The 15,521-nt window shown below is 32.5% G+C and overlaps 2 protein-coding genes across 2 annotated transcripts; one reads left to right on the forward strand and one right to left on the reverse strand.

Annotated features, from left to right (window-relative positions):
• Window positions 1-1,675: 1,675 nt before the first annotated feature.
• LOC103856448 (probable cinnamyl alcohol dehydrogenase 6) lies at window positions 1,676-5,615 on the reverse strand. Its single transcript, XM_009133588.2, has 6 exons — window positions 5,216-5,615; window positions 4,998-5,111; window positions 3,173-3,462; window positions 2,627-2,850; window positions 2,400-2,553; window positions 1,676-2,308 (listed from the first exon to the last, which is right to left on the reverse strand). The coding sequence occupies exons 1-6, from the start codon at window positions 5,311-5,313 to the stop codon at window positions 2,100-2,102; spliced, it is 1,089 nt and encodes a 362-aa protein (XP_009131836.1). The 5' UTR covers window positions 5,314-5,615; the 3' UTR covers window positions 1,676-2,099.
• Window positions 5,616-9,704: 4,089 nt separating this feature from the next.
• Window positions 9,705-15,438, forward strand: LOC103856547 (agamous-like MADS-box protein AGL21). The gene is made up of 8 exons (XM_009133693.2): window positions 9,705-12,305; window positions 13,867-13,945; window positions 14,241-14,302; window positions 14,450-14,549; window positions 14,661-14,702; window positions 14,796-14,879; window positions 14,973-15,119; window positions 15,201-15,438. The coding sequence occupies exons 1-7, from the start codon at window positions 12,124-12,126 to the stop codon at window positions 15,108-15,110; spliced, it is 687 nt and encodes a 228-aa protein (XP_009131941.1). The 5' UTR covers window positions 9,705-12,123; the 3' UTR covers window positions 15,111-15,119; window positions 15,201-15,438.
• Window positions 15,439-15,521: the final 83 nt, after the last annotated feature.

The following is a 15,521-nucleotide window of genomic DNA, read 5'->3' on the forward strand; positions in this document are numbered from 1 at the left end:
CCGATGCAAACGGCAATCACATCAAGCACAAGGCGCGGCTAGTTGCAAGAGGGTTCTCTCAAGAGTATGGTGTTGACTACCTTGAGACGTTTGCTCCTGTCTCAAGACATGATACAATACGAGCCATACTTGCCTATGCGGCTCAGATGAAGTGGCAATTGTATCAGATGGATGTGAAGTCAGCCTTTCTCAATGGCGACCTCAAGGAAGAAGTGTATGTCACACAACCGCCTGGGTATGTGACACACGGGAAGGAACACAAGGTGTTAAGGCTACACAAAGCTTTATATGGTTTAGCCCCAACATGGTATGGAAGGATAGCCTTATACATCAAGAAGCAAGGAGGAGATGTGTTGATCGTGAGTCTATATGTGGATGATATAATCATCACAGGAAGCAACATTCAGAGCATCAACACATTCAAGGAGAACATGAAGAAAGAATTCGAGATGGTGGATCTTGGATTGTTGAACTACTTTCTTGGAATGGAAGTAATTCAAGACAATGGAGGCATATTTCTTTCACAAGAAAAATATGCAAACAAACTTGTAGACAAGTTTAAGATGCGAGACAGCAAGAGTGTAAGCAACCCACTTACACCACAAGGAAAAGGAGTTGAGGATGACAAGGAGTATGGAGATCCGACTAAGTATAAAAGCATCATTGGAGGGCTTTTGTACTTGTGTGCATCAAGACCTGATGTGATGTATGCAAGCGCCTATCTTTCAAGATACATGTCATCACCTCGCATGAAGCACTACCAAGAAGCCAAGAGGGTGTTAAGATATGTCAAAGGAACATCAAACTTTGGAGTGTACTTCACAAGCGTGAAAGAACCAAGACTTCTAGGCTACACGGACAGCGATTGGGGTGGTTCTAAGGAAGACAAGAAAAGCACTTCAGGTTATGTGTTTACTCTTGGATCAGCCATGCTTTGTTGGCAGTCAAGCAAGCAACAAACAGTGGCGCAATCAACGGCTGAGGCAGAGTACATAGCCGTGTGTGCAGCAGCAAATCAAGCAGTGTGGTTACAAAGACTATTTGAAGACTTTGGTCAGAAGTTTGACGGAGGCATTCCGATCTTATGTGGCAACAAATCAGCAATAGCAATTGGGAAGAATCCGGTGCAACACAGAAGGACGAAGCACATAGAGATCAAGTACCATTTCGTGAGGGAAGCTGAGCAAAAGGGAATCATTGAACTGAAGTATTGCAAAGGGGATGATCAACTCGCAGACATTCTCACAAAGGCATTGGGTGGTTCAAGATTTGAAGATCTAAGGAAGCAGCTTGGAGTCAAGTCGAGATATGATTAAGGAGGAGTGTTAAACTATAATCTAATCTCTCCTTGATACATTTACATAAGTTAGTTATTTATGTTATTACACAAAGAGTTGTAACTCTTCATGTTGTGTCCTTTAGTATAAAGAGTTGTGTCTCTTATACTTGTACTGATTCGATCTCTATATAAAGATCAATCATCTGTTGTAAACATATTTTTTACCGAATCTAAATAATACAAAAGTATTTTCAGAAAAGTTTATAAGCCTGAAACGTCTATCTTATTCTTTCTCTCGAACTCGTGTGTAACACACTGTGATCGTTGTGTAACACAAGCGGTTGGTAAAAGATTAACAACATGAAACCCACTAGTTCAATAACTATGTGATGTTGTGTTAGAGATACGATCATGATCCCAATATATTCCACAGTCCCTTTGTTTTTAGGAAACTAATGTTCTGTACAAGATACTCTGCTTTACATACACGAGAATTAGGTATAAGCAATAATTTCCTAACACTTTGGGATTGTGGAATATATGGGAATCATGATCGTATCTTTGACATGTTGTTCATATACAGCTGGAAGTTCACATCAAAAGTTAAAAATCAAAATAGTATATTTAAAATATATCAAATTTATTTTAAACATCCTAGCTTTTGAAAATCAAGCCGTTCATTTTCGTCCTAGTGACAATCACTTGAACTACATTCATTTGATCAAATTCAGATTATTTGGAAAACAAATGCTCCCATTTTTGAGACTATTTTATTAAAAATCCAGACTAATAACATGTGAGTAAACATAGAACATCGAGTTTAAGATCGAGTAACAGCCAACGTGTTCGCAATGTCAATGACAAAACGATATCTAACATCTCCCTTTGCAAGTCTATCCATGGCGGTGTTCACATACTCCATGGATATGGTCTCAATCTCTGCTTTTATTCCATGCTCAGCTGCAAAATTAATCATCTCTTGCGTCTCTTTAATTCCTCCAATAGCACTTCCCGCAATCGATTTTCGTCCTGTTAAATCACGGCGTTATTTTATGTAATGTTCTAAAGGCTGAATAAACATATAAATATAGTTCTCTACTAATTGGAGTCATATGCATACCCAGGATTAAGGAAAATGCATGTAGGTCAAATGGCTTCTCCGTTGCACCGAGTAGAACAAGTTTACCGTTGGGTTTGAGTAGTCCAACTAATGGTAAAATCGGATGTGATGCAGAAACAGTATCGATTATACCATCCATAGTTCCCATTGCAGCCTGACATAATACAAATTCACTAATTAAAGCTCGATATAAGTATTACATTAAACTGATATAGTTTATGTTTCACCTGCATTTGGTCTTCATTAGTACTAACTAAAAACCCATCAGCTCCAAAATTTTCAAGAGCATCCTTAGATTTCCCAGCGGTCGAACTAACCACTGTGACTTTACTCCCAAATGCTTTAGCAAACCTCACCCCAATGTGACCGAGACCGCCTAGCCCCACGATTCCGATATGTTTCCCCTGTCCGGCCAGTCCGAAGTACTTCATAGGACTATACATCGAGATGCCTATATATAACAGATCAACAACATTTACGTATCACCTTACAAAGATTGCACAAATTTAGAAACATTTTTAAAATAAAATGTGTATATTTTGAATAAAAAAATGAAAATATCATATGTATTTCGGTATCTGAAATAAGTATATCGAATTCATAGGCCTCACTGTTCGCTATGGGCTTTAACGGTTCATCTCAACTCGAACTTGGTCTACAAGTGCATATTATTTTTCGCTAAAGAAGTCTCCAAGATGTATATAATGCGGACAAATAATATATGAATTAGTGATCAACAAAATGAAACGTAATTATTTTGAACTGATATAAACCTGCACAAAGCAAAGGTGCGGCCGAAGCTAGAGGCAACGTGTGCGGAATTTTGACAGCGTAACATTCGTCGACAACGATGTGATCGGAGTATCCACCGTAGTTAACAGTTCCATCGTAGTGAACTCCGTTATAGGTTGCGACTGATTTAGTGCAGTAGTTTTCTTGATCTTCACGGCAGCTCTCGCACGCGCGGCATGAATCTACTATGCATCCCACACCGATTTTATCTCCAATACTGAATTTACTCACTTTCCTCCCTATCTCAGCCACTTCTCCGACGATCTCGTGGCTACAATATATAATCACACGTTTTGTGTATATCTTACAGTGATATTAAACATTGCATGTTATTGAAAGGACAATGTTTTTTTGTTAGGAGAATTAAAATAATACTCAAAAGATAACAAACAGTATGATCTTTGTAAAAAAAACTGTAGTCATTCTTTTAAAAGTTTAGTCAGATCAGTTTTACCATGATCTGACGAATTTCTGGCTGAGTCATTTGTTTAATTCTATCATCTTTTTTTTTGTAACTTAGGCTAATTCTATCATCTTATTTGAATTATATATATACAAACTTTCAAACTAAAGTGTTGAAAAGTAGACAATAAGGAAAAAAAAGAGATAGAATTTCATTTTGATCATTTAAGTTGAAGTTCTGTATCGACAATCATATTCATTTATAATAGTCACTAATTACTATATGCTTATCGTTTATCAGAACAAAAGAAAAAGAGTGTATAAAGAGCATGTGCAACGGTAAATGGTTCTTAGGGGTTTTTTTTTTGATTTTTTTTTTTTTTAAAATTAAAAATGAACCAATTGCGGATCGCCACGTATCAGTAGAACCCGCGAAAAGTGGCAAAACCTTCCCAAACTTACCTTTTACAGAAGAGATAGAAGAAACGTGATTTTAAATTATGGTGAGATCCGCATGATTTTAAACTATTTTTTTTAAAGAGGCAGCTTTAAAAGGCTCTGTTGTATATGCTCTAAGCTTCTTCTTTTTTGATAAAAAAAGAGTATAAGCAAATAAGTCAACTTTAACAAAAGAAGAAAGGCTAGTACTAATAGTCAACTTTAAGTAATGGTGGTAATAATGGAGGTGAGTGCTCCTTTAGTCATTTTGGCAAAACTTAGGTGAGAGTGATAATTGATTTATCTAACTAATAATTTTTAATTTAGCCAAACGAAAAGAGCTAGGTAAGTGCTCCACTATAAACAGTGGGCAAACAGAAAATCGCCACATTTGGTTCCACTCAATGATTATTTTGCTCTAATAAGTAATTTTACCAACCAAATCAACTATTTTAGTATTTTCTGAAACACATGGCAAAATATCATATCACCAATACCCAATGTATACAATCGTACGCTTTTGATTAGTAAAATGTAATCCAGGTTAAACTAAGCAATTCATAAAGAGAAACCAACAAAAGTAAATTTTATCTATATATTTTCAACATTATGAACCAAACAAGAGGCTCTTGGTATAATCATAAACTATTGAAACTACTACAAACCAAACTTTGGCTTTCTTGACAAGTGTTTTGAATCAGATTATTAATTGCTTAATGTTCAAAACTCAAATTTGTGATCTATTGGAAATCAATCTTAAAATGAAAAAGAAAAGAAAAAGCACTACTGGACTATATAGACGCTTGATTTTAACGCAGTGATAATTTGTTTCTTACTTACATATGTAAAGAATCTATAAAGAAATATGTTTTTTTTTAAACTATAAAGAAATATGTTTTGAGAAGAAGAAAGATTGTGTTTCAAAAAAAAAAAAAAAGAGAAGAAGAAAGACAAGGAGTTGCGTACCCAGGAACTAAAGGGTAAATAGAGGAATGCCATTCGTTCTTGAGACAATGGAGATCGCTATGACATACTCCACAGTATAACACCTTCACTCTCACTTCTTCTTCTCCTGTTTCTCTGCGCATATATCATCAGTAACATCTTCATCATCATGGTTACAGTACTGATTTATCAGTTATTAAATATCATGTAACATCTTCATCAGTACTCATTCAGCTTACCTTCTAGAAAAGACAAAGGGAGAAAGATGGCCTGAGGAGTCTCTCGCGGCCCAACCAAACGCCTCTACGCTCTGATATTTCTCTCCTAATCTCTCCATCTCTCACTCTTGTTTCTCTCTAATTTCGACCAATTACTGGACCAAATAACCAACCTATCTTTATTATATATAGGAATGAATAGGATCTAAACGTTGTCGTTTGATTTGAGAACTATTGTGTTGACTTTTGGTATGACACAAACCATAGCATGTACTAAATTTTAATAAAATTCGACATGAGTCATTCATTTTTTTTACTTTTCATATATGTACTCCTAACCACATATTTAATAATATAAAATACTATATTTAAATATACTATCATGATGGTTAGTGTTTTCATATAAAGTGTTACTTGACAGATACACATAGTTGTTCGATTTTGAAAGTTATCACTACCGATCGCAATATCAAGACCTATTAAACTGGTCATGAAAATAGGATTGGGTTTAGCTTCGTTGACTGAAACCAAATCCAGTCGATGTGTGTAGTTCTGGTTTGACACAAAGTCGACAAGCCATGACACAATCCCCAATACGTTGCTTACACGTCTCATTTCCAAGATTTCTGTATACTATTGTATGAAAATATGTTTGTATCATAAGATTCAAGTGAATATGATACTCACTGTCACTGGGAAGTGGGCTCGCAAGTGTGTATTATTGGACTTTTCTGTTGTGTGCTCCAACTAGTAGTATGTCATAAAATCAAACTTCGTTAAAACTGAGATATATTGTCAGCATTTACGTGTAAATACTTTTTAATGTTTCCATCCGAAGTAAACAGTACGAAGTTATCTAGGTTACATTATTGATTGAAGACTTTGGTAGACAGAAAACACTATGGAATGGATAAATAAGTTTAGGCTTATCCGCTTATGGGCTTTAGGGGTTTTGGGCCATAAGACTAATAAGGGAAGTTCTTACGTTGATTACATATTGATATAGTATAATCAATAATATTTTTTTTTACAAATTTGGTGCGATCTCAAATACTATCTACCCAAAGGTTAATTATTAAGAGACTCATAAAAATCTGAATTTTTTTGCCACTTAAAATGTTTATAAATGGCAAAAAAGGATCGAATCCATGGCAAAAATCCCAGCTGAAATACATTTACCACTAAGTTAGGACCACTTGGTTAATAATATTATATTAATATAATATTTATAACGTATGTTGATTATATTATATATTAATGTAATCAATATATACATAATTTATATTGATAAATGTAATATACTATATCAATGTAATATTATCGATTAGTTGGATCGACTGAACTGGGACATCTATATCAAACTAGAACTAAACACATCTTACTAGGTCTGGGCATAAAATCCATAATCCAAAATCTGAACTGAATCCGAACCAAAAAACCTGATACGTACTCGGCCCAGTCTGAAATGTAAAAAATACATGAATGGATCTCGTAAGGTGGTACAAAAAATATCCGAACCCGAAGTGTTATTAACCGAACCCGAACGGGTAACCAAAAAAACCGAAAAAAACAAAAAAATCCAAAAAGATATAAAAAAAAACCGGTCCGAATGTCCAAACTAATATACAATGTAATTATATGAAACATGAATATATACTTCAAATATTTAATTTCATATTTATTTTGATATGGTATCTAACAATAAGTATTTAAATTTAAATAACTACTTTAAATACTTAATTATATATAAATAAGTATATATTTCTTATATTTTGCTTTTAGATTTTAGATTTTATTTCGGGTATATCCGAACCGATCCGATATAACCCGAATCCGAATGATATATGGTTACTTTATGGGTTCTATGATGTGATACAAAACCGATTCGAACCCGATGTGTTATATCTGAACCCGGCCTGTACTTGCAAATTTACTAGAATGGGACCTAGGAAGTGTTATAAAAAGGAACCAAAATCTGAAAAACCCGACCCAAACGCCAACGGGTACCCAAACGCCCAGGCCTACATCTTACATTAATTACATTATATATATAAATAATTTATAAATTTAATTATATATATTAATATTAATTTATTATGACATGATATATGTTATATGTTATGTATATAATACATGCTACATATGTTAAAAGAGAAATTAATATAATGTTAAGATATTTACTTTTAAAAATTAATATCTGGATTTCTATGTAGTTTTTGACAATTGATTATTTAATATCTTAATTTAAATACAAGATGTTTCGATATTCAAAATTTGAAGTGGATATATATATATATATATATTAGATTTCTGATATTTTATAGCTTTTATGTATCACCGTGAGTGATTCTTTTATGACATCTCTTCATAAACAAGAAATATATATATGCATATATTATGACATCTTCCAGAATTTTATTTTAAGTATCATCCACACTTCACCTAACGTTAGTGTTAACTCTTTTTCCAGCATATAAATATTGTATAGGTAGGATTGCTCTGAAGGAAATCCAGATCGATCAAATATTTAAGTTTGTATATTTCTGTTAGAGGGGCATATGTTGTAAAAACTAAAAAGTATATCTTATGACCGATTGAATTAATTATTTGTAAATGACAAATGCACTGAGTAAAAATTAATTGTCAATTCCTTTTTGAGCTAAACTCAATTATGGAACACACTATATCGCTTTAAATCATGCTCTCACATTTCGTGGAGTACTTTAAGAACTATGTAAGGAATCATTATTTAAACTATAAAATTTTAATATGCTAGTGAGTTATGATGACATTTTCAACTAGTGTTACCGTTGATCTTGACTCACAATATTTAATTATGGTGTATTCTTAAGTTTCGATTTTTTTTTGAAGGGTATGACTGGTTTTCCCGCTACCACCCGCAAACGCAGCTTTTGCGGTTGGTAGCGGTTGTTGGCGTTTTGCAACAATCGTTCAAACCGCTCCAAACCGTTCCAAATCGCTCTGAACTTCATAAATTCAAAAGCTGGTTCCAGCTGGCGTTTGCGGTTGCAGGCGGTTGCGGGAGGATAAAAAAAATTTCTTTTTTTTTTCCAAAACAATATAAATACAAACATAAAAAATATTCAATAAAAAAATTAAATTAGAATTATAAAAATGCTAAAATATATCTATTATATTTTATTTAATATTATAAAACTTTAAAATAAAAATATTTTCTATAATTTTTAAAAAATTTAAAGTATAACATTCTAAATATAACTTTTATATTTATTATAATATTATTATTTTTGATATTTTTATAATTGTATAAAATGTAAATATTATTAATTTATTATTTAACCGCTGCTGCATTTGGTAGTTAACCAGTCATAAGTATCCCGCAAACGCACCAATTTCTAACCGCAGAACTAGTCGTACAAATCTCTTAAAACCGCTAGAAACCGCAACCATCCGCATCCGCAAACTTTCGCAACCGCAACCGCAACCGCTGCGGTTCAACTTTCAATACCAATTGATTTGGCTGTCAAAAAATAAAACAATACCAATAGATTTGCGTTGGTTATAAAATGTATCCGACTTAAAATTAAACGGGCATCGCATCTGTTGTAACAAAGTACAAATTACAATCAGAGAATGTAAAAATGAAATAATGGCCAACACCTTTGGAACATTTGGTACAATTACCACCAGTCTTCAAGTTCCAATGCCATTTCTTTCAGCTCGACCTTTGCAATTGCTAACTATAATAATTATCTTCGGAAATCTATAAAAGAGGATAAAATTAAAAACTTTATAGACCGCGAAAGATCATGTGGGATTTCATTTTTAAACATCAAAAGGGACAACACCTCTTATCTTCTTTTCTTGGTCTGATCAATAATCTAAATCAGGTTTATTATCATTCACACTATCACTCTGAGTTAGTATCCTCTCGCGTGAATTAGATAGCATTAACCAGAAAATATATTGTTTATAACTAACAGGTATTTAACATTTCTCTAAACATGCCGTTTTGGAAAAGGTTATCATGAAAATATGGAAATTTACGGTAACCATACAAAGGTATATAGTGGATTACAAATCTCCAAGCTTTATTAACACGCCAAAACCATCACTTTTTTGGGTCTAAAAACCATCACTTTTTGATTGATATATAAGTTATCATGTATAACATACACGCATGACTAGAATGACCTGACCTCTTTCAAAAAAAGAAAAAAAACATAATCGCAGATTTAAAAATTCCATCTAACTGAGCATTAATTATGCTAAAAACAATAAAATTTGATTTGATACACGCTCAAGTGCTGTGACAAATAGCTAAGCTGTGTAAACTGTAGAGTTACAATTAGAATCACCTGAGAAAACTATATATTAAATAAACATAATAGGTATTTCATTATAGAATATACATATACATGTGCATGATTAATGAACATCTGATATTTGAAGAACAGGTTGTCAGTATGGGTGTGGTGATAAACACTAAAAACTTTCGTAAGCAAACTATTTTAATCAATGTTTAGGTCATCTGTGAAACCTATTTTTTGGTGTTTTGCAATTAGCTTATTGATTGCAAGGTCGGCCCTAGACCATGCTAGGTGAAACATTTGCAATAGACTTCTAAATTTTTTGAAATAAATTATATACAAATAGATCCCTAAGAAGAATTTATGCTCTTAATTTTGTAAAAAAAAAAATTTATATAGAAACAACCACATGCCCCAAAATTTCAGAGCCGTCCTGATTATAGCTTATATACATGTTTTCTATTTTCTGTTTAGTTATGTGCAAACATTTTATCTTTAATAATGGTTCTTATACAGTAAAGAAACAAAAACCCAAACTACAAATATCTAGAAAACCAAAGCTTGAATTTGTCGAAAGTTTCTTTCTGAACTTCAAATATCTTAAACAAAGAATGAATTTGTCGAAAGTTTCTTTCTGAACTTCAAATATCTAGAAAACCAAAGCTTGAAACTTAATCAAATTAAAGATAATAATGATTAATATTGGTAAAACCGAAATGATTCCCTGATGATTGACACCTGGCATGAAGTGAAACTAAATCTTTTTATCTTAAGATGACGATAATTGGGGATTTGGTCACTTGGAAGCATTTTAAGATTCGTTCTTAATAGAAAAAGAGCAAAATTCGCAGTTGAGTTTGAGATTCGAGATGTGATTGGTTCGAAGCAGTCGAGCCCACGTGGTCCTTATTGATCTTTATTACCATGTTGCTATTTGGGTCCCACTTAAATCTTCTAATTTCATGGGTATGAACTTGATGAATTTGATTAGGGCTTGGATTTGGTCTAGCTCGGTCTTAAAGAAGATTTTCTAAAATCAAACCAAGTTCATTGTGGTTTAGACTCGATTCGACAAAACCTCGTATACTATTTCGTTTTTAACCAATATGCTGTCGATTCTCGGTTGATGTTTATATATTAAAGTTTTTTTTTGGGTGTAATATATTACACAAAGCGAACTATTCTTTCGCCTTTTACTAAAGTATATCAAGTTTTTTTTCCAAAGGTAAACCAAAGGAGTATTAAATAAGATGCATCCAATCGATTAGTTGGACATGACTTACGAGTAACGATGCTAAATGTATGCCTACATCATACCGAATCAAATAAACAATTTGAAAACGGTCGTCGGAGTTTCTTACAATTCTTATATTCTTTTTATATTTTTTGAGTTCATAAACTCTTTTGTGAAATTTTTAATTATGTACCCACTTTATAGTTCTACAGTTACAACTACGACGGTATATTAAAAGTAAATATAACCAAACACTAAAATGTTGGGTTAGAGATCGATGAAAGTCACTTTTCATAACTAGTAAAGTAGTACTACTATTTTAGACGGGAAAATGCTTTATGTGATAGTAGAAATTAAGCATTAAGGCGTCGGAATTAACAAATGTTAGTTATGTGATATTTACTAAATATCTTACCATATTTGGAAACTAACGACAGAACAATTAATAAAGTGAATTGCCGCAACTCCAAGTTCCTGTCTGACACGTGTATTTAATAAATTCTCTTATACTATTTTCATTGATAAAATAATTTATTCAATTAGTATTTTTACAGAAAGGCATATGGGCTATTTGTACTATGTATTTTGTTCGATCTACCTTCTTACTTTTTTGGGTAAATATCTTTCGTACATATCCATTAAAAATATTACTTTTTCCTATGATCATAATAAGGTCTTTAATATCTTAAAAGATTGTTTTATCACTAATAAAAATAACTAAATAAGAAAAGCAAAATATTAAGTAAGTGTTTTTTGTCAGAGGGACGCAGTCCTGTGATGCGCCCATTCAGTATTTCCACATGACATCTGAAAAAGACTAAAAATAAACTATAAACATGTACGGACATGTTAAAAAAGGAAATATTATTGATAATGGAAATTTACCTAAATCACACTATACGTCTAATATTATTTCACTCCTTTTTATCCAAACAATTCCATTAAGTTTCCACTATCCCCCATAATTAAACTATGAAAAGAATCAGTGATTAAAGTTATATATATACACACATATGAACTATATCTATATATACTCTTAACCTAGGAACTTTACAAGAACTTCATTCTATTTCGTTAGTTGCTTTTCTTTTTCCTTTCTCTACCTTTATTAAAATTATACACAAATACTATTTTGTACTAGAAACTTGGTACTTACCATATATTTAATCTACCAAAAATGTCTCGAATTAAGAGGTGTGTGTGCATATATATATCCTTAGTTTATTCCTCGAATAGATTGTTGACTCTTGGCTCAACCTTACTCTCTTTCTATTTCTACCTTTCTCTTTCCCCTTATTCGCCCTCTCCGTCTACGTTTCTCTTTTGGTCTTGGTAAGATCTACAAAAAACAAAACCCTAGAAAAGAGAAGAACCAGAGGAGAATCAATTAGAGAATAAAATTGATGGGAAGAGGAAAGATTGTGATCCAAAGGATCGATGATTCTACGAGTAGACAAGTCACTTTCTCCAAACGAAGAAAGGGTCTTATCAAGAAAGCCAAAGAGCTAGCTATTCTCTGCGACGCGGAGGTCGGTCTCATCATCTTCTCTAGTACCGGAAAGCTCTATGACTTTTCCAGCTCCAGGTTCCTCTTTTACAGTTATTCAATCTCAAATCTGTACATCTTCTTGATTGTGTGGATATATATATGGAAGCGTGTATGTGTGCGTATATATACGGACTTATATAATTTTATGCTACGGGTTGGGTATATTTGAGATTTAGTTGTGTGATTTACTCATTTGTGGTGGACCTTTTTTGCATCTTGCGGTCGGTAGAACATGTTACATTTTACTATATGTACAATAAGATATGTGTATGAATCGCCGACAAAATTTAATTTATTTTTAACAAATAAAATTGAAAATGAGGAGCTTTGAAGAAGAATGATAGCTTTGAATATGAAAACTTAAGTTTAGTTCGAAAAAAACTTGGCTTAATATGCTAGTGACTGTGTGTATACATGCGTGGACAATGACTTGTAGCTAAGGCTCATTGTTTGCCTATTCCAAATATAGAAATGTTTTGAAAATGAGAAAACAAGCAAATGCTCAAGCATCAGTATATTATGGAAAAAGCGTTTAACAACTGAGATCACAAGATTGAATGATTGGTGTGGAGAGGGGCTTAATTACTCAAAATCAATAAACTAGGAGACGCCTTATTCTTATCCGTTAACAGAATTATCTATTTGTAAACATAAACATCTTCTAGATATTTTAGTACTATTTATTATGAAAGATCAATTATGTTGCATATTAACACTATATGCAGGACCATGATATCATCTGAATTATTCATCAGAAACTCTTATCAAGAGAATAAACGTAGAGAAAAATAAAATTAATTTGAGCGTCTATATTCATGGATATACTTACAATTGTAATAGTATATATTAACAACTATTTTTTTAGTCTAGTTATTTGAGTTTTTGGATTTTTTGAAAATTTGATAAAATCAGATTTTTATGATTGCAGATTTATTTGTTCAGCCAAGTAAAAGAGTTCTATAAATGTGAAATAAAATTTTGATAATTTCCTTGATTATCTAGCGAAGATCACCTATATACGAGATTTTTATCGTTTTTTTTCTCAAGTATCAAAGATTTCATGAACCATTAAATATATGAAACTTAGCATAGTTGAGTTCACCGTTCGTGAAACCAACTGACTACATGATATGCCCTGACACATTATTGTTTCTTGGATCTAGTTTAAAAAGTACTCTGCCACAGTGATTCCATTATATTTATGACCGGGCCTTGGTTTCTTCAGAATTATATATTTTCAAAGGTATTGCTATACACATCTAAGCAGTTTTTTTTTTGGAAAAAAAAAAACACATACTATTTAGTTTACATATGTAATTTATATAAAGGTTGTGCGTGCGCGTATGTTTATGTTGTCTGTATAGCCTATTACAAAACCTGAGAACTCTTTTGTCTGTATAGAACATACTAAGGATAACTATATATAGCAATACAAAAATTAAGGCTATGAGTTTTATGTATGAAAGGTTTTTCAATGGAGGAGTTGGAAGATTTCTCCGTCAACTTCTCATGGAAAATTTCTGATATATTTTTTACTGTGATAATTTGATATGATATACACCACGATCAAGTTACTAACATCCAATCTTTTGAACAGCATGAATTCAGTTATTGATAGATACAACAAGAGCAAGATTGAACAACAACAACTATTAAACCCCGCATCGGAAGTAAAGGTACATATATAAACAAACATGAGAATACGTGATTAAATTGATAAAGGTTTTTAGAATCGTGTGTATTGAAACGAGAATTTAGTCAATTTACAAAGTTCGAAGATTAATCAGTTATGTCTGCTTCTTTTGCTACGATCAAGGCGTCACTTTGTAAGAGAATTTTCATTTTAAATGAAATTTAACGTCAAGAGTTGGATAAGCTTATATAGTTTGTATCTAAAGACAATTCGTTTTCATTTTAAATGAAATTTAACGTCATATATATGTTTTTGATGAGTTATTGTGTTACTTGTAGTTTTGGCAGAGAGAAGCTGCAGTTCTAAGGCAAGAATTGCATGCTTTGCAAGAAACCCATCGGTATTCCTTTGAACTATACCACTAAAGTATAACATATATCATATTATAATAACTAGTCTCTAATCACAATATCCACGGAAAATACATGAACAAAGAAAAGAAGAACTCTTACGTATACATTGTGATTACATGTTTGCTATGAAGCAGACAAATTATGGGGGAACAACTAAATGGTTTGAGCGTCAACGAGCTAAACAATCTTGAGAATCAACTTGAGATAAGTTTGCGTGGAGTTCGTATGAAAAAGGTATATGCTATATTAATACCTTGGTTTTCTACTTTTTAGTCTATTGCTCAAAGATCGATAATATAGCACAAAGGATTTCAGTAGAATTTATTGCTTTCCCGGATTTTACAGGAACAAATGTTGACTCATGAAATCCAAGAACTAAGCCAAAAGGTCACCATATTTCTTTACATATCAGTATATAAGTTCTCCAAAAAATAACATATGTTAATTCTTATTTTGTAATATTTTGGTTTGTGGGTGCAGAGGTACCTCATACATCAGGAAAATGTTGAATTGTCAAGAAAAGTACAAAGGATTCATCAAGAAAATGTGGAGCTCTACAAGAAGGTTATAAAGATATAAACAAAGTCCATTTACTTGGAAATAACTATATTATAGCTTCAAAGTGATAGCTTCAACCTTCATTAATGGGTCTTGCAGGCTTATACAACAAACACAAACGGGTTTACACACCGTGAACTAGTTGTCGCGGATGATGAATCACACACTCAGATTCGGCTGCAGCTAAGCCAACCGGAGCATTCCGATTATGAGACCCCACCAAGAGGAAGCGAATAACAGCATGTGGTAGAATTTATAACTTGATGAACAACATTAACACTTTAGGCATATTTATATACTAATTAATGATGTAAAAAAAATTCACAGATTGAAGTTCGAAGATACCATGATGTTGAAGAACAAACCAAAGTTTTGGTTTGAATAATTGGAAACAAAGAAGAAACCTCAAGAAACCAAGCATGTTTCTTCTCATCAATCATATATATATTTTTCTCATTCTCTTGTGCATTTGAATTATATAATTGAAGCATATATAATACAGAAGAAATACAAGTAAACCGGTGTTTGTTATACTCATCCTGAGTATATATTAATATGTTGTCTTTTTTTTATAACCATATAGAGTGGAAACGTTGGTGGAGAGAGACTGTGACATGAGATAATGACAAGAAACCACAAAACAAAATA

The sequence above is a fragment of the Brassica rapa genome, chromosome A01, assembly GCF_000309985.2.
Source record: "Brassica rapa cultivar Chiifu-401-42 chromosome A01, CAAS_Brap_v3.01, whole genome shotgun sequence".
Lineage (NCBI taxonomy): Eukaryota > Viridiplantae > Streptophyta > Magnoliopsida > Brassicales > Brassicaceae > Brassica > Brassica rapa.

Bases quoted from the DNA above. Each gene is read 5' to 3' on its own strand.
- LOC103856448 (XM_009133588.2), bottom strand. From the start codon at position 5,313: ATGGAGAGATTAGGAGAGAAATATCAGAGCGTAGAGGCGTTTGGTTGG. The intron at 3,463-4,997 runs GTACGCAACTCC...TATATATTGTAG, and splicing joins ATTTACCCTTTAGTTCCTGG to CCACGAGATCGTCGGAGAAG. The intron at 2,554-2,626 runs GTGAAACATAAA...GTATTATGTCAG, and splicing joins CTAATGAAGACCAAATGCAG to GCTGCAATGGGAACTATGGA.
- LOC103856547 (XM_009133693.2), top strand. From the start codon at position 12,124: ATGGGAAGAGGAAAGATTGTGATCCAAAGGATCGATGATTCTACGAGT. The intron at 13,946-14,240 runs GTACATATATAA...TGTTACTTGTAG, and splicing joins ACCCCGCATCGGAAGTAAAG to TTTTGGCAGAGAGAAGCTGC. The intron at 14,303-14,449 runs GTATTCCTTTGA...GCTATGAAGCAG, and splicing joins GCTTTGCAAGAAACCCATCG to ACAAATTATGGGGGAACAAC.